Raw genomic sequence first — 24,973 nt, forward strand, 5'->3', positions numbered from 1 at the left:
GACTTGGCCTCATACCCCATCTCTGTCATTTACTAGCTGTGTGAACAAGTTACATAACATCTCTGAGCCTCAGATTCCTCATCTGTAAAGTGGAGGTAATTTTGACAGGGTTATTAGGAGGTCCAAATTACATGACATTTAGGGAAATTACCTCCTGGTACGTGGTAGGTACATAACAAATGACAGATCTCCTTTGGAAGCTCAAAAAAAGGGGGAGATGGAGTCCTGTCAACCATGTGGCAGTGCAGCTCGGAGGTCAGGGGCTGGTACAGAGGCCCACTGCTGTGGTACCAGGCTCTCCTCCCTTTTCTTCTGTTACCTGTTGCATTATCATTAAAAGTGGGATTCTATTACTAATTATTGTTACTATTATCTTTACACTGAATCACCTTTTGCAAAGTTTAATTCTTGTCCACCAACACCAGCCATGCCACATGGTATCTGATCTGCTGTTTTCTCACAGTGTTTATGTACCTAATCGAGTCTCAGCAGTTGCTCACATGTTCAGTGTTGTGAAATCTGAGTGGTTGACTTGAGTCAGGAGCTGTAACTGCAGTGACAACTCAGTACTGTCTATGGTGAGCTACTGGAAATTATAGATATTCTGGCCATAGTGGCCAGTACTGAAATATCAAATCTGCCTCAAAAGATAGGCGACCAGGGCTTCCCTGGTGGCGCAGTGGTTGAGAGTCCGCCTGCCGATGCAGGGGACACGGGTTCGTGCCCCGGTACGGGAAGATCCCACGTGCCGTGGAGTGGCTGGGCCCGTGAGCCATGGCCGCTGAGCCTGCGCGTCCGGAGCCTGTGCTCCGCAACGGGCGAGGCCACAGCGGTGAGAGGCCTGTGTACCGCAAAAAAAAAAGATAGGCGACCAGAGGGCTGAGCTTCTAAGTGAGGGTGATTTGTTCATTCAGAGCCTAACTTTACTAACTTGTTAAAACAACATGAACAATCACCTCATTTCATCCCCTTACTATACAGTTGAGGAGACTGTGGCCCAAGGAGGTTACATAGTCTGTTGGTAACAGAGACAAGATTAGAAGAAAAATGAATGATGGTGCTGTTGGCAATTTCTTTATCACAAAATTGTTTCATTTGATCCTCCTAGAAACCTTGTAGGTAGATAATAATATCCCGTATAACAGGTAGGAAAATCAGGGCTCAAAGAGACTGAGTGCTCAGGGTCACTCAGGTGATACTAGGAGAGCTAGAATTCAGAGGTGGATATTTTGACCCCCGGCTAGAATTCAAATCTCTGACACAGTATTTGTTCCAAGTTAGCACAGTGCCTCTCACTGGTCTTGAAGTCGGCTCTCTTCAGTTCCCCAGTGGAGTCTGGAGAAGGAAATTAAGTCTCTTAGTTTTCTCTGGTTCTCCATCTTGCTCACCTGGAGCAAGGGTACCTGCTTTATAGTTTAAAACTATACAATTCACTTCATATAAAATATATTAGAGGTGCTCAGTGAATTCCACATTGACTTCTTCAACCTGGTAAGAAAGTTGGGTACTTTCTTATTTTGGTGCCTTGCTTCTGCACAGTGTGGCCCTGGAGTCAGGCAAACTGGGGTTCAAATCACAGCTCTGCCACTTACTGACTCTTATGTGACCTTGAAAAACTGACTTCACATCTCTGAGCCCAGCTTCATCATCTGTAAAACAAGGATAATAATGTCCATGTCATAGGTTTTTGTGCAGATTACATGTATAAGAAACACTTGGCACCATGGCTGGCCCAAGGTAGGTACTCAATAAACACTCTTTTTCCTCTCTTCTCACCATCTCCACACACCACCACAAGGCATAAGAAGAATCCTTACCTGCTCCAATAAAACGGGGTAGGGGGGTAGGGGGAAGAATACTACATCACGGTTGCTTGTTTTTAGGTCTTGACAAGTTCCTAATTACTTCACCTCTCTGAGCTTGTATTCCCTCCTTTTAACTGTGAAGATAAAAATATATCCTAGAAGATGATCATAAGCATGAAATGAAAATGTTAGAAAAGTGTTTTGCAACTATAAGGTGTTCTTCAAGTCTAAGTTTCATACTAGAGGAGCTACCTACACAATTAATCTACGGTGGTTGTTTTCCTTAATAGGCTATCAAAAGAACTTCTTTTGGACCCACAACAAACTCTGGTCTTCAAAGTTTGGCATAAAGGAGGTATGAACTGTCTTACTTGGTTGTAAAAATAAGTTCACATCATGTTGACAATTTGCCAATCCTTTTCTTTTTCTAACCAAGTAAAACCATGGCACTGATGGTTCTGGGAACACATATGTATGTTAGAGGTAATCCCACAGATTACCCACTGTCTGTCATTAAAAGTGGCCTGAGGGAATTCCCTCACGGTCCAGTGGTTAGGACTCGTAGCTTTCACTGCTGTGGCCCAGGTTCAATTCCTGGTCAGGGAACTAAGATCCCACAAGCCGTGCAATGTGGCCAAAAAAAAAAAAAAAAAAAAAAATGAGCGGCCGGGCTTCCCTGGTGGCGCAGTGGTTGAGAGTCCGCCTGCTGATGCAGGGGACATGGGTTCGTGCCCCGGTCCAGGAAGATCCCACATGCCGCAGAGCGGCTGGGCCCGTGAGCCATGGCCCGCAGAGGCTGCGGGTCCGGAGCCTGTGCTCCGCAACAGGAGAGGCCACAACAGTGAGAGGCCCGTGTACCACAAAAAAAAGAGCGGCCATAGCCCAAGCTCATTTTGCACACTGAACTGGTTTTCTAGGGGGTTATTTGTCCTTTTTTTTGTGAATTATGTCTTTTGTTCTTAATTAAATATAATACATATGTATGTTATAGAAAATTTGGAAAATGCAGACAAGTAAAAATAAAATGCAAATCCCTGATAATTCCAAGGGTGATGGTCTTTCAAATGATTTCTTTCAAGAGCCACTGCCCTAAGGAAAATCAGTGAGACGTGATAATATAGGGAAAAGAACAAGTGTTTCTTATGTTTAAGGGGTGTTTTCTAGTTGCCTATATCAAGAGGACAGAACTCAACCCTGCCAGCTTTTCCCTACCATACAAAAAGGGAACTTACAGTAGTTAGAAAGCAGGCTGTGGTTGCCAGTCTCTCATCCTCATTATCTGTCTTTTCTGTTGATTGTGGAATCACTGAACCTTTCCATCCTCTAAATCAGTTTCTCTGTGTGCCACCTCGAATCTCAGTGGCAGGACATGCCCAGCCACATTGCCCAGCTCTTCTCTTTCCCCCACAGATGAGGAGAGGGTGATTGGCTTTGCCTCAGTGGACCTCTCCCCGCTTCTCTCTGGCTTCCAGTTTGTCTGTGGCTGGTACAACATCACAGACTTCAGTGGAGAGTGCCAAGGGCAGATAAAAGTTGCCATCTCCCCTTTGGAGAGTTTGATGCACTTCAGAGAAGAAAGGCAAGCAAGACGTGGGATGGAGACATCAGGATCACTGGTATGTATCCTGATTCACGTCCTTAACCAGTAAGGGTTCTACTGGTTTGCTCTTATAGAGCAAAACCTATAAGAAGATAATTTACATGTGTTTGGTACTTTCCAGCATACAGAATACATTTGTGTCTCATAATGACCTCATGACCTTTTTGGGGTGAAAATGTTCTGGAATTACATGGTGGTGATGGATGCACAATTCTGAATATACTGAAAACCACTGAATTGAACACTTTCAAAGGGTGAATTTTATAATACGTGAATTAAATCTCAATTTTTAAATAAAGTAAGATTAGTTGCAGTGTGGAATCTGAAACCACATTGGATGAACTTTTTTAAAAAAAACTCTGTTACATTAAAATCATTGGTCTGTTAAAAAAAATTAAAAGAGAATGGGATTCAAGATTAATTATAAAAAAAAAAAGAGAGCGAATGGGAGGAGGGGAATTGATGATAGTAAGTACAGACAACTCTTTCAGGGAGTTTAACTGTAAAGGAAAGGAGACTTTTCCAGGCTGTCCCAGATAGGAGAGCTCTATCAAGGCAAAGACTGTGTTTTATTCATCTGTCTGTCACGCATGCCTGGCCCAGGGTTTGGTAAAGTGGGCATCAGTAAATATCAAATGAATGAATGAGTGAATAAATGCATGAGTGAGAAAAATGACAAAGAGTTTAAATAGTCCCCATATAGGAGGGTCTTTTCTTTACATCAACGCTGGTAATCATGAGACAAGAAATATCACAGCCAGGTTATCCTCACATGTAAGGAAAGGAGCCAGGAGTTCACAAACTAGTGGAGGAAACAAGAGCATAAATAAAAATAAAGCAGCCTTTAAAAAGCAGTCTGAGGGCTTCCTCGTGGCACAGCAGTTGGGAATCCGCCTGCCAATGCAGGGGACACGGGTTTGATCACTAGTCCAGGAAGATCCCACATGCCATGGAGAGCCTGTGCACCACAACTACTGAGCATGAGCTGTAGAGCCCACGAGCCACAACTACTGAGCCCACGAGCCACAACTACCGAGGCCTGCGTGCCTAGAGCCTGCACTCGGCAACAAGAGAAGCCACGACGATGAGAAGTCTACGCACTGAAACGAAGAGTAGCCCCCGCTCGCCGCAACTGGAGAAAGCCCACACGCAGCAACGAAAACCCAATGCAGGCAAAAATTAATTAATTAATTAAATGTTTTTTAAAAATTAAAAAAAGCAGTCTGATAATGTAGTCTGTAAAATGGGGGTAATAATAGTACCTACCTCATAAGATTGTGATGTTTAAATGAGAAAATGCATGTACCTTGCTTAGTACAGTGTTCAATACATAGAAAATAAATTATATGCATACAATAAATTTTACAAATTTATTTATACTGCTTTTTTCCAAAAGGATTTGTGGCAACAAGTGTCTGTTTTTCTCTTTGCTTCTACAGATCCCAATATATAGTACCTTTTCCTTCCCTGCCTCTGATATGTATGGTACATTCCCTGGCTGCATTGCAGGACAGACTCCAGAACAACTTGTTCACACCTCATCAAAGGAGGTTGATTTCTCCTCTCCTGGGAGGTGAGTGATTTCTTTATGATAGAAGGAAATGGGGTCAAGAGTGGAAGTGTGCAAACTAGCTTGTCATTTCTCTCTTTCCTTTATTAGAGGAAGAAATGAGAGACAGGGAAAGACAATTGACCTTCTTTCATAACCCCTGGGAACCCCAAGATCCTATGAAAAGAGTTTTTATAAGATAGAAACTAGGGACTTCCCTGGTGGTCCAGTGGTTAAGAATCTGCCTTCCAATGCAGGGGACACAGGCTCGATCCGTGGTTGGGGAACTAAGATCCCACGTGCTGCAGAGCAACTGAGCCCACACGCCACAACTAGAGAGCCTGCGTGCCACAATGAAAGATCCCGCATGCTGCAAATAAGACCCATTGCAGCCAAAAATAAATAAATTTTTTTTTTTTTTTTTAAAAAGGGAAGTTTTACTGCTATCAAAAGGGTAGCTTCGGGCTTCCCTGGTGGCACAGTGGTTGAGAGTCCGCCTGCCGATGCAGGGAACACGGGTTCGTGCCCCGGTCCGGGAAGATCCCACATGCCGCAGAGCGGCTGGACCCATGAGCCATGGCCACTGAGCCTGCGCATCCGGAGCCTGTGCTCTGCAACGGGAGAGGCCACAGCAGTGAGACGCCCGCGTACCGCAAAAAAAAAAAAAAAAAGGGTAGCTTCAGTGCAAGGGACTCTTTTCTCTTTTCCTCAGAGACCTTTAACCTTCATCCCTAAAATCAGTCATCAGCTGTGTGAGAAGCATATCATGACTTTTCCTCTCCCAAATCTACATTCCAGGTTATTTTGTGAAAAGCAGTTGGCCCACCCTTTTCACCTAGCCAACTGTGGATATGCATATGGATATCAGGACTAGAGCATATTCCATCCTGTTGAAGGGTAGAATCTAAGACTAAGATTGCTTCTTTCCACCCCATTCCCCTCAGGCCCTAGTGTCATTTGGCATCCCCCTGCCTCCATCAGTCTTTTCCTTGTCTCTCTCTCCACCTCAGGGAGAAGGCAAGGGATCTTATACGAGCCACTCCTACAGCAGCAGTTACTGAGTAGACCCTTTATTCCAAGAAAGATACTCTAATACTGCTTAGCCACTCAAAGACCCATTTCAGTGCTATGTAGCCTTTCTACCACATGAAGAGAGCCTCTGCCCTCTGCATGAAGGGAGCCCATGTGTATGTGAAATCCTAGATCCCAGTATCTATTTTATAGGTATTACGTTGACCATAGCCAATCAGTGAGACAATCAAAGGAATCTCAGAATAATTATGCTGAGAGAGAGAATAATTATGCTGAGAGAGACAAGCTAGACAAAGAGTACATTGTATATGATTCCATTTATATAAAATTCTAGAAAATGTGTACTAATCTATAGTGACAGAAAGAAAATCAGTGGTTGCCTAGGGATAAGGCAGGATGAATGGAGTGGGAAAGAGGGAGGAATTACAAAGGACAGGAGGAAACTTTTAGGGGTGATGGATATGTTCATTATCTTAATGTGTGTGGTAATGGTTTCCTTAGAGGTACATATATGTCAAAATACATATTGTACACTTTAAATATGTGAAGTTTATTATATACCGGTTATACTTTAATAAAGCAGTGGTTCTCAAACATTTCCACTTGAGAACCACCTTATACTCTTAAAAATTATTGATGACCTCAAAGAGGTTTGTTTCTGTAGGTTACAGCTATCAGTTTTTACCATATTAGAAATTTAAATGGTGACACTTTTTAATTTCTTACAATTTTTTTTAATTTTTATTTTTATTGAAGTATAGTTGATTTACAGTATCATGTTAGTTTCAGGTGTACAGCACAGTAATTCAGTGATTTAATATATATATATATATATATATATATATATATATATATTCCTTTTCAGATTCTTTTCCCTTATAGGTTATTACAAAATATTGAGTATAGTTCCCTGTGCTATACAGTAGGTCCTTGTTGGTTATCTTTTTTTTTTTAATTTTTTTAATTTTTTTGGCCGTGCTGTGCAGCATGCAAGATCTTAGTCTCCCAACCAGGGATCAAACCTGTACCCCCTGCATTGGAAGCACAGAGTCCTAGTCCAGAGTCCTAACTGCTGGACCACCAGGGAATTCCTGGTTATCTGTTTATATATAGTAGTGTGTATATGTTAATCCCAACCTTCTAACTTATCCTCCCCTGCAACCCCCCCCAAACTGAGAAACTTTTAAAATATAATATACAAAATCAGTTGTGTTTCTGTACATCAGCAATGAATAATCCAAAAAGAAATTGAAAAGATGATTCCATTTACAATAGCATCAAAAAGAATAAAATACTTAAGAATAAATTTAACCAAAAAAGTACAGAACTTGTTCTCTGAAAACTATAAACCATTGTTGAAATAAATTAATGAAGTTATAAATAAGTGGAAAGATATCCCATGTTCATGGATTGGAAGACTTAATATTGTTAAGATCAGTTCCCCAAATTGATCTGTAGATTCAACATACTCCCTATATCACAATCCCTGCTGGATTCCTTATGGAAATGGGCAAGCTAGTCCTAAAATTCATATGGAAATTTAAGGGACACAGAATAGGCAAAACAATCTTGAAAAGGAAGAAAAACATTCCCAACTTCAAAACTTACTACAAAGCTACAGTAAACAATACAGTACTGGTATAAGGATAGAAATAAAGATCAATAGAATAGAATTGAGAGTCCAGAAATAAACCCATGTGCCAAGGATGCCAAGATGTCAAAGGTGCCAAGATGGTTTAATAATAAGTATAGTCTTTTTTCAAGAAATGTGTTGGGGGCTTCCCTGGTGGCGCAGTGGTTGAGAGTCTGCCTGCCAATGCAGGGGACACGGGTTCGTGCCCCGGTCCCGGAAGATCCCACATGCTGTGGAGCGGCTGGGCCCATGAGCCACAACTACTGAGCCTGCGCGTCTGGAGCTTGTGCTCCGCAACAAGAGAGGCCACGACAGTGAGAGGCCCGCGCACCGCGATGAAGAGTGGCCCCCGCTCGCCGCAACTAGAGAAAGCCCACGCACAGAAAAGAAGACCCAGCACAGCCAAAAATAAATAAATAAATGAATTTAAAAAAAAAAAAAAAAAAAGAAATGTGTTGGAATAACTGGATATCCACAAGCAGAAGACTGAAGTGGGACCCCTTTCCTCAGACCATATACAAAACTAACTCCAAATGGGTCATATATCTAAATATAAGAGCTAAAACTATAAAAACTCTTAGAAGAAAACATATTAAAATTTTCTAACCTTCGATTAGGCAACGATTCCTTAAATATGACACTAGAAGTAGAAGCAACAAAGGAAAAAATAAATTGGATTCATCAAAATTTAAAACTTTCCTTCTACAAACGATACCAAGAAAGTGAAAAGACAACCCACAGAATGTGAGAAAATATTTGCAAATCATAGATCTGATAAGAGACTTGTATCCAGAATATATAAAGAGTTCTTACAACTTAATAATATAAAGCAAATAACTCAATTAAAAATAAGCAAATGGAAAAAAAAAAATAATAATAAGCAAATGGGCTTCCCTGGTGGCGCAGTGGTTGAGAGTCCACCTGCCAATGCAGGGGACACAGGTTCGTGCCCCGTTCCGGGAAGATCCCACATGCTGTAGAGCCGCTAGGCCTGTGAGCCATGGCCGCTGAGCCTGCCCGTCCGGAGCCTGTGCTCCGCAACGGGAGAGGCCACAGCGGGGAGAGGCCCGCATACCACACACACAAAAAAAAGCAAATGGGGCTTCCCTGGTGGCACAGCGGTTGAGAGTCCGCCTGCCGATGCAGGGGACGCGGGTTTGTGCCCCGGTCCGGGAAGATCCCACATGCCGCGGAGCAGCTGGACCCGTGAGCCATAGCCACGGAGCCTGCGCGTCCAGAGCCTGTGCTCCGCAACGGGTTAGGCCACAACAGTGAGAGGCCCGCGTACCACAAAAAAATAAAAAATAAAAAAAATAAGCAAATGATCTGAATAGATATATCTCTAAAGAAGATATACAAATGGCCAATAAGCACATGAAAGGTGTTTGATGTCATTAGCTATCAGGGAAATATAAATGAAAACTATAATGATATACCACTTCACATCCACTAGGACGGCTGTAATCAAAAAGACAAATATCACAAGTGTTGGGGAGGATATGGAAAAATTGGAATCCTCATACATGGCTTGTGGGAATGTAGAATGGTGCAGCTGTTTTGGAAAACAGTCTGGCAGTTCCTTAAAAGGTTATACATAGAGTAACCATATGATCCAGTTCTTTCACTCCTATGTATATACCCAAGAGAAATGAAAACGTATGTCCACACAAAAACTTGTACATGATTGTTTGTAGCAGCATTATTCCTAATAACCAAAAAATAGAAACAACCCAAATGTCTATCAACTGATAAGTAGATAAACAAAATGTGATATATCTATATAATGGAAAATTATTCAGCCGTGAAAAGGAATGAAGTACTGATATATGCTACCACATAGATTAAGCTTGAAAACATATGCTAAATGGAAGAAGCTAGTCACAAAACATCACATATGTATGATTCCATTAATATAAAATATCTGGATTAGGCAGATCTATAGAGACAGGAAGTGGATTAGCAGTTGCGTAGGGCTGGGAGGTTTGGGTGGAGGGTCAGGGGAGAGGAGGAAGTATGGAGTAATGGCTATTAGGTGTAGGATTTCTTTTTAGAGTGATGAAAATATTCTAAAATTGATTGTGCTGATGGTTGCACAGCTCTGAATATATTAAAATCCATTGAATTGTACACTTTAAGTAGGTGAATTCTTTGGTATGTAAATTATATCTCAATGAAGCTGTTATTTAAAAAGAAAGGACTTTCCTGGTGGTCCAGCGTTTAAGAATCTGCCTTGCAATGCAGGGGACACAGGTTTGATCCCTGGTTGGAGAACTAAGATCCCACATGCCGCGGGACAATTGAGTCCACGCACCACAACTAGAGAACCCATGTGCCACAACTACAGAGCCCATGCACTCTGGAGCCCACACGTGCCACAGCTAGGGAGAAGCCTGTGCACCGCAATGAAGAGCCCATGTGCCACAATGAAAGATCCCACGTGCCACAACTAAGACCCAACTAAGCCAAAAATAAATTAATTTTTAAATAAATAATAAATTAATTAATTAAAAAACAAAAAGAAGATGATTATTGCTGGGATCAAGTTCTTGAATACCATGCCAAGGAACTTGAAATTTGTTCTAAAGATAAAAAAAGAGAAGCCAAAGCTAGAAAGGAATGATAGTAATTGAATAGGTTAGTATATGTTGAATGCTCAGAACAGTGCTTGGCACATAATAAGGACTCCATAAATGTTGTTGTTATTGTTATTTCAGTTCTGTGTTTTTAAAAAATCACTGAGGCTATAATGTAGAGAATTTATAAAAGGGGAATGAGTAAGACTGAAGACAGAATTTTCAGGAGATGATTATAATCCAAGCAATTGAGTCGATGAAGCCAAAACTGTGGTAGTGGGGATGGATTTGCAGTACCATGTCAGGAGGGTGATTTGTTTGTTGTCACAAATTTATTGTTTGTTTTCTCATTGGTTGGGAATTTATTTTGCCCCCATTTATTCCTGATAGAAGCAGTACCACAAGAAGCAAGGCATCACGCCATGAAGAGCATGTGCAGAACATCCGCCGATTCCATGAATCCCTGCAGCAGGGAGAGGCAATCTTGCCAAGTGATGACAAACTGACCACATCACCCTTGTCCTCCCATACTTCCATTCTGACTTCTCTCAGGTGAGGCTCTCTGCTGAGTAAAGACACAGGGAACCATAGTGGAGCGCAAGGTGAAGGGGCAAAGGCAACCTGCAGTACTGCTTTCTATCAGCTACCACTGCTCCGGGATGTTTAGCAAGGACTTTCGTGTATGTTAGCTTCGAAGTGGACCTGGAGCCTCACAGGATTCCTCACAGATGAATCTGTCTCAGTTTGGGGCCTTCCAGTCCTTCAGGGGGCTATATTTCTAGTCCACCTATAAATATAGAAACTTTAGATTAGTCATCAAACTTAATAATAACCACCCTCACATCTGCTGTACAATTTACGAAGCCTGATCCTGCCTGCTGTCTCACTGTCTTTATCCTCACAACCACTGGATTCTTCCAGACCAGCATCTGTCCTGTTAATGCTTCCCTATCTCTTTCTTAGTTTAGTCATCATCTGAGCCAGAAAAGCACTGTGAGAATTGAAAGGACCATTAGAGATCATTTGGATCAGCCCCTGGATTACCTAGTAAGAAGTGTGGTGCAGTGGAAAGGACTTGGCTCCAGAGTCAGATAGACTTGATTTCCAATCCTGGCTCTGCCATTCCCAGCAGAGGAGACAGCCATGTTGCCATTATAATTATAACCATGTATGATAAGAGTTCCAGGTTTCCTGGCCAAGGGTACATGGAGGAATGAGTAAGATAAGGTACATGGAAAGATATAAAGAAGTCACATTTGAACTGGTCTTTAAAGGAACAAGTCAACAAACATGAAGGGTATTCTGTGCAGAAAAATAATGTGCTAAGGCCCAGGAGCATGAAACAATAAGCCCAGTTTGGGGAGATACCAGCACTGCAGTTAGGGTGAGGCTGAGCATAAGATGTAGGGAGCAGGGCAAGCTGTGTGGGAGTCAGTTCTTGAAGGGCCTTGAATGTCAGGCCAAGAGTTTGCACTTTTACAACAGTGATTCTCAAATGGAAAGTGATGGGGTCGGGAGGAAGAGAATGTGTAAAGTTGGAGGAAACAAATATAAAAAAGGATTTTATTTTTTGAAAAAGCTAATCTATTATTTGATTTCATAAAACAAGCTCAGGATGAAAGATTGGCAAAATCTTTTTTGGTGGGACATGGGTTAGAAAGGACTGAGCAGTCATGCTGTAGACTGGGAAATTGCTCAAACTTATAAGGAAGTAATATGTTCAGATTCTCATTCTAGGAAGATGCTGGAGATTGGAGGCTAAGTAAAACCATCAACAGTGTGGCTGCATTTTATTGGTCCATTCAATTGACATACTTTAGCACCCACTGAGGAAGGAGAGAAAGAAACTCTCCTTCACCCTAGAGCAGTTTCTCTCAACCTCAGCACTGTTGACATTTGGGCCAGATGTTTTGCCTGTGGGGGCCTGTCCTGTGCATCATAGGATATTTAGCAGCATCCCTGGTCTCTATCCACTAAATATTAGTAGCACCCCTCTCCCAGCTGTGACAGCCAAAAATGTCTCCATACATTGCCAAATATCCCCTTGGAGCTAAAACCATCAGGCTAAAAACCACTGCCCTGGAGGAGTGGTTCTCAAAATTTAGTGTGTGTCAGAATCACATGAAGAGCTTATTAAAACAGCTATTGCTGGGACCCACCCATACAGTTCTTGATTCAGTAGGTCTAGGATAGGGCCTGAGAATTTGCATTTCTGACAACTTCTCAGGTGATGCTGATGCTGCCAGTCCTAGAGCCAGGTTTTGAGAACAACTGTCGTAGACAAATTCTCTACGAAACAGAGATGAAACAAGATAATGTCAATTTTGCATTACTTCCTTGGGTTCATGGAGCCCTAAAGCAGTGTTTCATTTGAGTCACAGCAATCCTGTGAGGCCTGCAGGGCAAGTATTACCAAACTTTTCCCACAAGTGAGGAATTTGCAGCTAGGTGTTTATAGGTTCTATACCCAGAACCTCTGACAAGGCCAGCTGGGTTTGCATATTTTCTAAAGTTTCACCAAGTTGACATTTGTCTGCACGTTCCTGCTACAGGTATTTATCTATGTGGCATAAACCCAGATATAGACACCTAAGTAAATCCACTATGATTTGATAGAGTTGTGGCTTCTAGTGATAGAATAAGGATCAGCTTTGTCCTCTCATTTAATTTACGTTTGGCTCTAAGATATGCAGACTGTTCTTAACAAAAGGATAGAAAGACTTTCTGTTTACTTCACAGTTACTTAGTGTCTGCATTGTGCAAGTTGTGCCAGACACACTGAGTATACTAGAGAAATAGAGAAGTTTGAGATGTTATCTTCTATTACCAGACACGCATGGCCTAGTTAGGGAAACTAAACTAACACATAATGAGAAAACTAAGGGAAAATCTAAGGCAGAAGGTTAGATGCCAAGAGTGAAGAAGTTTAAGGGAGAGGTGGCCTAATGACTTGGGGCAATGGACTTCGAAAAGGAGAAATACGAGCTGCACCTTAAAAAGTGAATAGGACAGGGACAGAGCAGGGAGCAGCTTGAACTCTGGTTCTGGCCTGCAGGGGTGTGAGGCAGAAATGAACCCAGTTGGGACAGAGCCCATCTACTATAATGGAAAAAGCATAAGTCTTGGAGTTCCAATTTCTGAGTAGCTGCATGCTACTACTTACCCTAGACAAATCACTTAAATTCTCTGACCCTCACATTCCTTATTTGTAAAACAGTAATTACTGATCTCATCTGGTTGGATGAGAATTAAACAAGGTAATGTGTTTGAAAGCATAAAACGTAAAATCCTATGCAAGTGAAGGTGGTAATAGTTGGTGTGATTTCTCTTCGGAATAGTAAGAATGAATGTGCCCCAATTAAAGGTTTTTGAATAGAAGATTTTTTTAAAGCTCATTTATTCATGTCTATTTATCCATTCAGCATTCATTTATTTTGTGCCAAGCACTGTGCTGGGTGCAGTAGGTATAAAGGAATCAGCACAGAGTGCACATCACATCAGGGGAAATAGATGTGAAACAGATGATATGGTTGAAGAGTACAGAAAGACTAGAGCACAGAGGAGTGGCCCTTAAACCAACTTAGAGTCAGGGAAGGCTTGCTGGAAGAGGTCACTTGCTTGAAGGTCACTTGCTTGAACCATTCCATCAGGAATGGTTAAAAGGTAGCAGAGGTCAGTGCTAGCCCAGAGTAAGGGGAAGTGAGGACTGGAATGATGATAAGAATGGTTCCCTATAAGGAGGTAGAATACTTGCTGGACATCAGAAGAGGAATCCCATTAGCCAGATAGAGGGGGAAAATGTTGTCCCCAGCAGTGGGATTGTAGTCAGAGAGGTGAAGGATGAATTGGTGGATTGGAGAGACAGGGGCCCTGCTGTTAATAGACCAAATGAGAGATGCTAAGGTCCTAGCTCAAGCAATGGAAGGTCAGGGGAACATAAAAGATGCTCATAATCCCAGTGAATGACCCTTTTTTCTTCTCCCCTTCTTCTTTTGCAGGAGGAATCTGAGTGAGCTAGATCAGATCCAGCAGTACTTTAGCCAGAAGCTCACCAAGCCTTTATTTCCCCTCAGTCCTCAGACCCATACTGCCATCTCGCAGTGCCAAGAGAGTCAGAGGGACCATCTTCGGCCAGGAGCCAGCAGCCTAGACCCCGAAAGCCATTGCATCCTGGAGAAATCCAATAACCTGGTGTTGCAAGTCAGCTCCTTAATCACAGGTATGGCTCAGGGCCGCTCTTGTTGAGGAGTTATGGTCATGGGTACTTATTCAAAAAGCATTTGAATGTGTGCCTTTAGACAAGTCTTTATGGCTAATAGAGACCAACGGCTTTCACCATCTTTCTTACTTATTTACTGTCTTCTTTTTGAAAGGAGAGACATAGTAGCGTGGCACTGGGACATGTGCAATGGAAAGAACATGGGACTGAGAGGCAGGGGACCCAAGTCGAGTCCTTGGTGGGTTTGTGGCACGGACTTAACTGTTTGACTCTGAGCATACCCTTTGCCTTCTTGAGCTTCAGTTTCCCCAACCAGAAAAAGAGGGGAATGGATTAGATGAGTTCTTCAGTGGCAGTTCGTGAACTCCTGCCACTCTATTTTCAGAAAAACTCAGCTACAAACATATTTCAGATTTTAATTCTCAGAGGCCAAAAGACTGCATTTTTAGCAAGCACCCCAGATGATTCTAGGTGTTGGTGGTCCATAGTCTACCCTTTGAAAAGCCCCCTTAAGTGGTGGTTCTCACTTTGACTGTATTGATATCATTCAGGGAGATTTTTTTTTTCTTGGCCACACCGCGATCTTAGCTCCCTGACCAGGGATTGAACCCGGGCCCTCAGCAGTGAAAGCACAGAGTCCTAACCACTGGACTGCCAGGGAATTCCTGGGATCATTTTTCTCAAGCAGAATGTGTAGATTCTACACAGGGATGAATAAGTTCAGTTTTTTCTCTTTAAAGGGAAAGCAAGCCACCATGGTTGATATTAGACACAAACCTTCCTGCCCTCTTCTCCCAGATACCTAACCTTTTGGTAGCCAGGACCACAGAAGTGTACTCTGTGTTTGGCTTCCACTTACTGTTTATTGAGCACCAACTGTGCCAGGCATTATTGTGTCACTAGTTCTGGCAGGATACAGTGGTGGACAAGACAGGCATTGTCTGTGCTTTCATCAAGCATGCATTCTATAGTCAACCAAAGAAGCTGCCCCCCAGAAAGAAAGCATAAGAGCAAAACAGAGGGAGGCTTGTTTGGGGTGGAGGTGGGAGTGGATAAGGAGAATCCCTTTAAAGGTCATATTAAAAGAGGAGAGTGAGGAGAATCAAAGGCTTGAAGCCGAAGGGCCTTGAAGGCAAGCTTAGTAGTTTAATCTTTATCCTGGAAGAAAAAGGGGAGTTCTAAGCAAGGGGATGACAGAAGGAGAACTGATTTTCACAAGGAGAGGATGAATTTTGAAAGGAGTTACTGAATGCCTATATATGTGCTACACAATGTATGCCCATTTATCTCATATATTTTTCACCATAACGCTGTGAAAAAGGTGGTGTTTTATCACATTTTAAAGATAAACAGACTCAGGATAGTTTGCTCGTAACCACAAAATTGACAAGTGACAGTAGAGATTTGAACCCAAGCCTGACTGGCTCCAAAGCCTGTGCTCTTTCCAGCACACCATGCCGCCTCCATTTTCTTCACAAATCTCCACAGCCTTATCATTTGGGTGATGGGTATTTCTTTGCTTTTATTTTCCAAATAAAATAGTTCTAATAGCTGTCATCAAATAGGTAAATAAGTGGATTCTCATTTTGGTTTTTAATATAGGTAATTACTGAAGTAAATGGAAGCATGAACATTCCTACCAGGACTCCCAGCTCCCAAGAATTCCTGAGCATGAGCAGATAGTCTCTGAAAGTGTTTCCACAGACGTAACCACAGCTATAAATGGATTAGATTTTGGTCCTCTGATATTAGAATAAAATGCTAGAAATTGTACCGCCTTGAATATAGTTTCACTCACTCTTGGGGGCAAATTAACTATTATCTTTAAGGTTTGTTCAAAGGTCTGATTGCAAGACTACATCTGAAACTAGAAGCTAATGTGGGAAAGTTGAGTGGTCTGGGGCCCTACCTTGTAGTAAGAGTGATATCTGTTACTGTTTAGATCTGCAGACTATCACCCAGAACTCCCAAGGATCTTTGCGTTCTCACCAAGCGAAGAGTAGAAGCAGAGAAGTCACCACCCTCCCAGATGCTCAGGACATAGCCACGCAAGAACGAAGCACAACTCCAGACCTGCCATTGGCAAGAGCTCCAGATGAGGGCAGAAACTCCCCACCTCCCTCTACTCTTGAAGAGACTTCAGGTGGAAGAGGAATGCTTCACGAGGCCCTGGGGCACATGGTACCCACCACAAGAATGCAGAGCAGTGCGGACACCAGGGCAGGCCTGGCCTACAGTGATGAGGACTATGAAGAAGACATCATTGAGCCCAGGGCCCTCAATGAGGTCACCACCGTGACAGACAAAACTAGCCCTTGGTCCAGTTTCATGTCAGATGCAAGTGAGATCATCAGCCCTCAGCCTGATGAGGGGCAGAGGGAAGGCCCCTCTTGTCCTTCAGAGCCTTTCCCCAGAGAGGAGCTCAAGGTCAGAAGTAGCTTTCTGTCCAGCCTGGAAAGGACTGTTAACCCCCACTTCCATAGGCAGGGCTCTCCTAGCCAAAGTATTGTTCCTTGTGAGGGCATGGCATGTAAGGCCAGGATTGGAGAGCCTGCCTCAGCAGGCCCTCAGCTCAGCTCCCATGTGACACTCTCAGGAGCCCAACAGAGCAAAACCTGTGTTGGGTGGCACTCACCAAAGGCAGGCCAGGACCAGGAGCCCAAGCCAGAGGCCCAGGCTGAGAAGGAAGTGGCCTCCGATGAGCTAAGTGACTCTGCTGATAGCTCTGAGAAGCTCCCTCTACACCCAGCCTCCCAGAGCAGAAGGGAAAACCATAAGCAGCCACCCATCAACTGCCCTGACATCAGGCAGAAGCAGCAGACATCTGGGTCAGAGGTGTCCACGAAGCAGAGCATCCTTCTGTATCCTTTGGTGTTTCCCCCAGGTAGCCCCTTAAGCCATCTCTAGGCATTTTGGGTGCCGGTGCTTAGGCCAGCCGCATGAGCGTGAGCAGCGTCCCCCCTCATAGAATGCACTCAGGGGCATGGGGAGCCCCTTCCTGCTGAAGACTCACCTGTACTGATCAGGTGCTACAATTCTACCATTATCATCAGGCCTCTTAAGTATAATGCTTTGTACTGGGTTTAGACGTTGGTAGTACATTCATTAGCCTATCCTAGCCTGATTTATCTGATTAATCTCTGGGTATTTTACGCCTGAAGGCAAAGTTCTGCATCTAAGGAATGAGACCATTAATCTCAGTTGAAATTTCAGGGGAGGGTATAGAGAAAGAAGAGTCCTACCACGGATTGAGCATTTACCATGTGCCAGGCACTTTACGTACATTTTGCATTCGGCCACACAAGTCTTTAAAGTTGGTATCATTTCTATTTTGCATGTAATGAAATGGAGACTCAGAGTTTTAGTGACTTGCCTAATTAACTTTTTTTAAAGGCAAGTGATGGGTCCAAGGGGAGGGGAAAGTGGGCACTGTTGAAATGGTCTTACCCAAGCCCCCCCAGGATGGTAGTGTTGATGGGGAGAGGGGCATCTGACATTCCCCCTCTTCCTCCTTTGAAATGCAGATGGGCATGTTATGGGGAAAGGAAACCACTTGGGACCATCAGTAGCCCTCACATCTGTAGCCTAACCAGCTGATCACATCAGCTCACCTGATATCCCAACAATAAGCAGGGGCTATTGCAGGGCTGGTGGGTGAAGCAGGCTGCCTTTGTAGTGCTTTGCAGTCCTTTCTCCACTAGAAATCAGGGGGCCTGACTTCGGACCCAGCTCTTACTACTTGTGTAACATCAAGCGTATAGTTTAACCTTTCTGAGCCTCGATTTCTTCACCTATAAGATGGAGGTAATAATCCCTTACCCACCAGACTGTACATTCCCAAGTAGGTCAAGGACCTTGTCTTTCTCCATGTCCCCAGACATGACACACAGAAAGAATCAGTAAATATAGATTGAAATGAGCTATCAGTTTCACAGGATTCTTGAGAAAATCAAATGAGTGGGAACATTTGTACGTACCACACAGATGTGATTTTTGATGCAAGGCAGAGAGAAACCTGAGGGTAGAGGGTATGGGCTCAGGAGAGGCTTAAAGCGTGAAATGGCTAGAGGCTGAGCACTGAAAGCAGAGTGCCTCGGTGTTCTTTCCTGGCCTCATTCTTCCTGGCTTCTGATGTTTCTGCCTCTGCAGTCAATTCAGTTGTGCTCAGAATTTATGGTCAGTGGAGGAGCAGTCACATGTGCCAGGTCCTAAGGGCACTGCTTTAATTCGGGCCTTCCCGACTGCTCATTCTTTCAAAAAGTGAGTATTGCCAGGCCCGGTGCTGTGTAATGACGGCAGAGATTTGAATCAGACCTTACCTCGAGAAGTTCCCGTTATGAGGTAGGAGACAGGTAATGACAGTAACAGTAAATAGGCAGTGATAAATAGCCTTTATTGTTCTAAGGCATGGACAAAATGCTAGGGAACAAGAGGTGGAAGCTGCCATAAACTCTGTTTGGAGGTACCCCAGAAAGAGAGACAGTAGAGCTGGACCTCAAAGATGAATAGCCATTCTGTAGGCAGGGACAAGAACATTCTAGTCACAGCGAACTGTGTGCGCAGAGGCGTAGCCACTTGAAGGAGCCTAGCCTGTGGGCAGAAGTCACTGTGGTTAGAGCCCCCAGATAAGAGGGATGATGAGGGGTGAAGCTGGGCTGGATCTGAAGGGGCCTTTTATATCTGGCTAAGGTACTTGGACTCTGTCTTGTTAGCAGATTAAACTTCAGTTTCCTTATCTTTAAATAAATAAGTAATAACAGTAGTTTTCTTGTGGGGTTGTTGTGAAAATTGAATTAACAATGTAAACTACCTAGCATAGTGCCTGGTGCGTAAATAGTGTTCAGTAAATGTTAAGCAAGCATATGATTGGTCAGATTTACATATTAGAAAATTCTCCCAGTGCCTTGTAGAGGGTGGATTAGGTCAGTGGGGACCAGAAGCAAGGAGACCAGGTAGGAAACTTGCAGTAATAATGAAAGATGAAGAAAGTCTGACCTAAAGCATAGACTGTTTTATGATGAGGAAAAGGAGGAGGGATCTGAGAGGATTAGATAGGGGCAGGGTGAGAAAGAGGAAAATAGAAGTATGACTGAGAGATTTCTGTCACAAGTTAGGTCATTTACTAGGTAGGAAATAGCAAATAAAGGCAGACAGTTTGGAGTGAAGAGGCAGATTTCTATTTTGCACATGTGCCTGTGAGACATCCAGGAGGAAATGCAGGCCCGGAGTTCAGGATGAGATCAGCTATAAAGGTAGATATCTCTGGAAACAGACAAGAACAGCAAGGAGACAGGGAAAGGGAGAGCCACACAAGACAGAGCCCTGAGGATCACCAGTGCACGAGGGCAGGGGGAGCAGACGCGCCCATGGCGGAGGTGGAGGAGGGCCGGCGAGAGAGATGGGAGCGGCAGGGTTTCGGGGAGTGGTGGTCAGCAACCTGATGCTTAAGACAAGTCCAGCACAATGTGGACTGACATGTATTCGCTGGCTTTAGCATTAGGAGGACAGTGCAGAGGTGGGGATGGAAAGCAGATTTCAGTAGGTGTGAGGGAACCAGTGGTGACTTTTCCCCCTCAACTGGGGAGACAGGAAGGGCTGACATTTACTGAGTACATGCTATGTGTCAGGCACCATTCTAAACACTTCGTATATATAATGTCATTCTCAAAACAAAAGGTACAATTATTATATCCATCTTACAGGTGAAGGAACAGGCACAAAGTGTGAACTTTTGTGAAGGTACCATCTAATAAGTGACAGGGTTACTGTTGGAGCAAGACCCTTAGAAAGACAGGTGGTGCTGGGCTGAGCAGGGGAGCTTGGTGTTTTAGCACACCCTGGGCACCTCACAGCCAAGCTGACTGTCAGGCTGAGTCCTCAGCAGTCAGAGCGTGACAGCAAATAGGTCCTACCTCACTGGGGCCTCTGAGGAAGGCTGAGGTCAAAGGGCTCTTTCCCTTCAGGATCTCCAACTCTGTCCCCACCTCTCTGTAGAAAAATCAGGGACTTGAGCCAAAGCAGGAAATGATGTATTTCATTCATTCAGTAGATATTTATTGTGTCTCGGGTACTATGCTAGGTGACAGGAATATAGTATGAAAGAGAGCTCATCTTTGCCCTCCTTGAGTTCGAAGTCTAGCATGGAAGAACAGTGATAGACCAATTTGCATCAGAACCATACTTAGCTTATTGAACAGAAACAAATAGACCATCAAAATAGTCCCCTCCTGCCCCTCCTAAACTGAATCATTGCTTTGACTGAACAAATTTGTGGAACACTGTGTTCTCAACACAGTACTGGGTAGCTCCAGAGGATATGGAGAAGTGCAAGATACAGCACCCGACTTCTAGGGTTCATGTCCAGGTGGTGGATCAGCTGTGCCTACTTATACAGAGCCCTCGTTTCTGGATGTGAGCACAGAACACCCAGGAGGACAGGCCCTCCTTCAGTGCCAGGCAGCACCTTCCAGCCTAAGATGCTGCCCTGGAGCCACCTTCCCACCCCTACCCTGTCAGGTTTTGGCCAGTAGGCCCTCGGCAAGTATCACCCAGTGCTTGCTACCTGCCAGCCTCATGGGGCTCTAGGGAAGTAGTGAGGTGACTGAAGGAAATACACCGCCTCTGCCTTTGAGAAGCTTAGGGAATATTGGGGGAAACAAATTGAGAGTCATATCAGACTAAATAAGCATTAGCCGGGCTTCCCTGTGGTTAAGAATCAGTGGTTAAGAATCCACCTGCCAATGCAGGGGACACAGGTTCGAGCCCTGGTCCGGGAAGATCCCACATGCTGCGGAGCAGCTAAGCTGGTGCACCACAACTACTGAGCCTGCGCTCTAGAGCCCGTGAGCCACAACTACTGAGCCTGCCTACCACAGCTACTGAAGCCCGTGTGCCTAGAGCCCGTGCTCCACGCCAGAGAAGCCACCACAATGAGAAGCCCACTCACCGCAATGAAGAGTAGCCCCCGCTCTCCACAACTAGAGAAAGCCCATGCGCAGCAACGAAAACCCAACGTAGCCAAAAAAAAAAGCATTAGCCTGTGTTTCAGACTGGGCACTAGACTAAGGAGGGGTCACTGCGGCTGAGATTTAGAGGAGGGTTCCGGGAGGAGGCAGGATCTGAAGTGACCCATAAAGTATAGACCAATTTGGTAGGAGTTGCAGAGCCTTCCAGGCAGAGGGAACCACTTGAGCAAAGGATTCATGGGCAGGAATAAGTTGGAGGGAAACAAAGGGGTGGTAGAGGTCAGAGGAGATGCTTGTCTGGGGAAGATTTCTAGGTATTTGTGTCCCTTAACTACCTTTATAGCCCAGAGCCCATTGTGGTGCCCAACTTCTTTTTACCTCCCCAGCAGTTGGAGGCCTCCCTGCGGATGCTCTCTCTCTCTACAGCTTTGCCACCACCAGCCACAGCAGATCAGGTAAGAGGACACCTGGCCGGCCTCCTGTTTCCTATAGAGTCATCATCTCTTTCATGAAAGCATACAGAATGCAGAGTGGCCCCGGCCATGCTCCTGGAAAGGCAGCAGCAGTGGTCACTCTCCAAGCTTGTGCTGAGCGTATCCTGTGGGCCCAGCAGTGGGAGGAGCTCGGGAAAAGTGAGGAAGAGCAAATGTGTTAAGAGCAAGGGCATCATCAGCTGAGATGACAGGTAGAAGAAATAGCACAGAAGTGTAAAAACAGGACTCAGCTAAGAAACACATACTGAGTGCTGTGGGAGCTCCAACTAAGCAAAGATGGGTTTGAATGGAGGAAGCTTCAAACAGGAGATCCCACCTCGGGAGACTGTGGCAGATGAGTAAGGTCTGGATGAAGAGAGTAACAGAGTGTTAGACCTATTTGTTGTTTACAGAATACCTCATAACTATTCGTCATGCAGCTGAGTTAGGTGGTTGGAACCTTGGTGCAAATCCTAGCTGTGCTCTCTTCTGCCTTGACACAGCACCGGACCTTTCTCGCAGGTGGCACGGAAATCATATCTGCTTCTCTAATCATTCAGCATATATTTACTGAGTACCTGTGCTGTATCAGGCATTGTGCTAGGTGCTGAGCATGCAGTAGTAAATAAGGCAGATTCCCTGTCTTAACGGAGTACAAACAGTAAACAAAAAATATTTACAAATTGTGATGAGTCCTAGATGCTCGGAGAAAGAACAGGCTTTCCCTGAGGAGGCAGTGTTTAAGCTGAAAACGATGATCATGGTGGTGCTTGCCAGGTACCCAGCACTGTTTGAAGCACTTTAGGTTAACTCCTTTAATTCAGCAACCTGATGAAGTACATACTTTTATCCCTATTTTAAGATGAGAAAACGGAGGCACAAAGCGATTAAGTAACTTGCCTCACACAGGTAGTTAAGTGGTAGAACCAGAATTAGAACCCAAGCAGTCTGGTTTCAAAATCTGTGTTTCTAACTACTGTGCTGTACTGAGGAGGAGACACAAAGCCCCTGCCTCATGGAGCTTTTATTTTATTTTTAATTCTCCTTTTTATTATTTGGGCACGCAGTTTATAAGAGTAAATGAAATCTTGGAGTAAATTTCTGTTGGTTGTACAGTTGCGATGGTTAGGCTCATCTCATCTCACCAACAGTCCAATGAAGACTTTTTTCTTTTTATTTAATTTTTATCTTATATTGAAGTATTATTGATTTAAAATGTTAGTTTCAGGTGTACAGCAAACTGATTCAGCAATACATATACACATATCCATATTTTTTCAGATTCTTTTCCCGTATAGGTTATTATAGAATATTGAGTAGGGTTCCCTGTGCTATACAGTAGATCCTTATTGATTATCCATTTTGGGGTTTTTTAAAATATTTATTTATTTATTTGGCTGTGCCTGGTCTTAGTTGCAGCACACAGGATCTTCGTTGCTGCGTGCAGGATCTTTTAGTTGCGGCATGTGGGATCTTTAGTTGCGGCATGTGAGATCTTTAGTTGTGGCATGTGAACTCTTAGTTGTGGCACGTGGGATCTAGTTCCCTGACCAGGGATTGAATCTGGGACCCCTGCATTGGGAGCACAGAGTCTTAGCCACTGGATCACCAGGGAAGTCCCGATTATCCATTTTATATATAGTAGTGTGTGTATGTTAATCCCAAACTCCTAATTTACCCCTCCACCTGCCACCTTTCCTCTTTGGGAACCATAAATTTGTTTTTGAAGTCTGTGAATCTAATTCTGTTTTATAAATAACTTCATTTGTATTGGTTTTTTTAGATTCCACATGTAAGTGAAATCATATGATATTTGTCTTTGTCTGAGTTACTTCACTTAGTATGATAATCTCTAGGTCCATCCATGTTGCTGTAAATGGCATTATTTCACTCTTTTTTATGGCTGAGTAATATTCCATTGTATATATGTACCACATCTTCTTTATCCATTCTTCTGTTGATAGACGTTTAGGTTGCTTCCATGTCTTGGCTACTGTAAGTAGTGCTGCAATATATATATATATATTGCAGCACTAGTTACAGTTGCACTATATATTGATATATATCTCCAGAGAAAACCATAATCCGAAAGGATACATGCAACCCAATGTTCATTGCAGCACTACTTACACACACACACACACACACACACACACACACACACACACACACACACACACACACACACACACACATATATATATCCAGGAGTGGGATTACTGGATCATATGGTAGTTCTATTTTTAGTTTTTTAAGGAGCCTCCATACTGTTCTCCATAGTGGTTATACCAATTTACATTCCCACCAACATACATTCCCACCAACATACATTCCCACCAACAGTGTAGGAGTGTTCCCTTTTCTCTACACCCTCGCCAGCATTTGTTGTTTGTAGTCTTTTTGATGATGGCCATCCTGACCGCTGTAAGGTTGATATCTCATTGTGGCTTTGATTTGCATTTCTCTAATAATTGGCCATGTTGAGCATCTTTTCATGTGCTTTTTGGCCATCTGTATGTGTTCTTTGGAGAAATGTCTATTTAGATCTTCTGCCCATTTTTTGATTGGGTTGTTTGGTTTTTTTGATGTTGAGCTGCATGAGCTGTTTGTATATTTTGGATATTAATCCCTTGTCGGTCACTTCATTTGCAAATATTTTCTCCCATTTTGTGGGTTGTCTTTTCGTTTTGTTTATGGTTTCCTTTGCTGTGCAAAAGCTTTTAAGTTTAATTAGGTCCCATTTGTTTATTTTTGTTTTTATTTTCATTACTCTAGGAGGTGGATTGTGGAGCTTTGAAAAAAACAATTTCAGAGAATAATACATGCTATGAGCAAAATGTATTAGCTTATTTGTTAATTATAATAGCCAACCCCTATGTAATGCTTACCGTGCACTAGACATTATTCTAAGCATTTTACATGTGTAAACTGATTTAATTCTCCCAAGAACCCAATAAGAGGGGTACTATTGTTATCCCCATTTAATAGATGAGAAAACTGAGGTTCCCATACAGAACTTCCCATACAGACTTACAAGGTATTATAGTTTCTATTCTGTAGAAACTGAGACACATAAAGGTTAAGTAGGTTGTCACCTACCCAGGGTCTCCCAACCAGTATGACT

The 24,973-nt window shown here is 43.4% G+C and overlaps 1 protein-coding gene across 1 annotated transcript in view; it reads left to right on the forward strand.

Annotated features, from left to right (window-relative positions):
* Positions 1 to 24,973, forward strand: part of C2CD3 (C2 domain containing 3 centriole elongation regulator) — a 127,690-nt gene that overhangs the window by 90,753 nt on the left and 11,964 nt on the right. The window contains exons 26-32 of the mRNA XM_065881898.1: positions 2,096 to 2,160; positions 3,216 to 3,421; positions 4,845 to 4,978; positions 10,583 to 10,744; positions 14,191 to 14,411; positions 16,354 to 17,272; positions 21,720 to 21,831. Coding sequence (XP_065737970.1) covers positions 2,096 to 2,160; positions 3,216 to 3,421; positions 4,845 to 4,978; positions 10,583 to 10,744; positions 14,191 to 14,411; positions 16,354 to 17,272; positions 21,720 to 21,831 — 1,819 coding nt within the window. The remainder of the gene's footprint in view (positions 1 to 2,095; positions 2,161 to 3,215; positions 3,422 to 4,844; positions 4,979 to 10,582; positions 10,745 to 14,190; positions 14,412 to 16,353; positions 17,273 to 21,719; positions 21,832 to 24,973) is intronic.

The sequence above is a fragment of the Phocoena phocoena genome, chromosome 8 (assembly GCF_963924675.1).
Source record: "Phocoena phocoena chromosome 8, mPhoPho1.1, whole genome shotgun sequence".
Classification (NCBI taxonomy): Eukaryota; Metazoa; Chordata; class Mammalia; order Artiodactyla; family Phocoenidae; genus Phocoena; species Phocoena phocoena.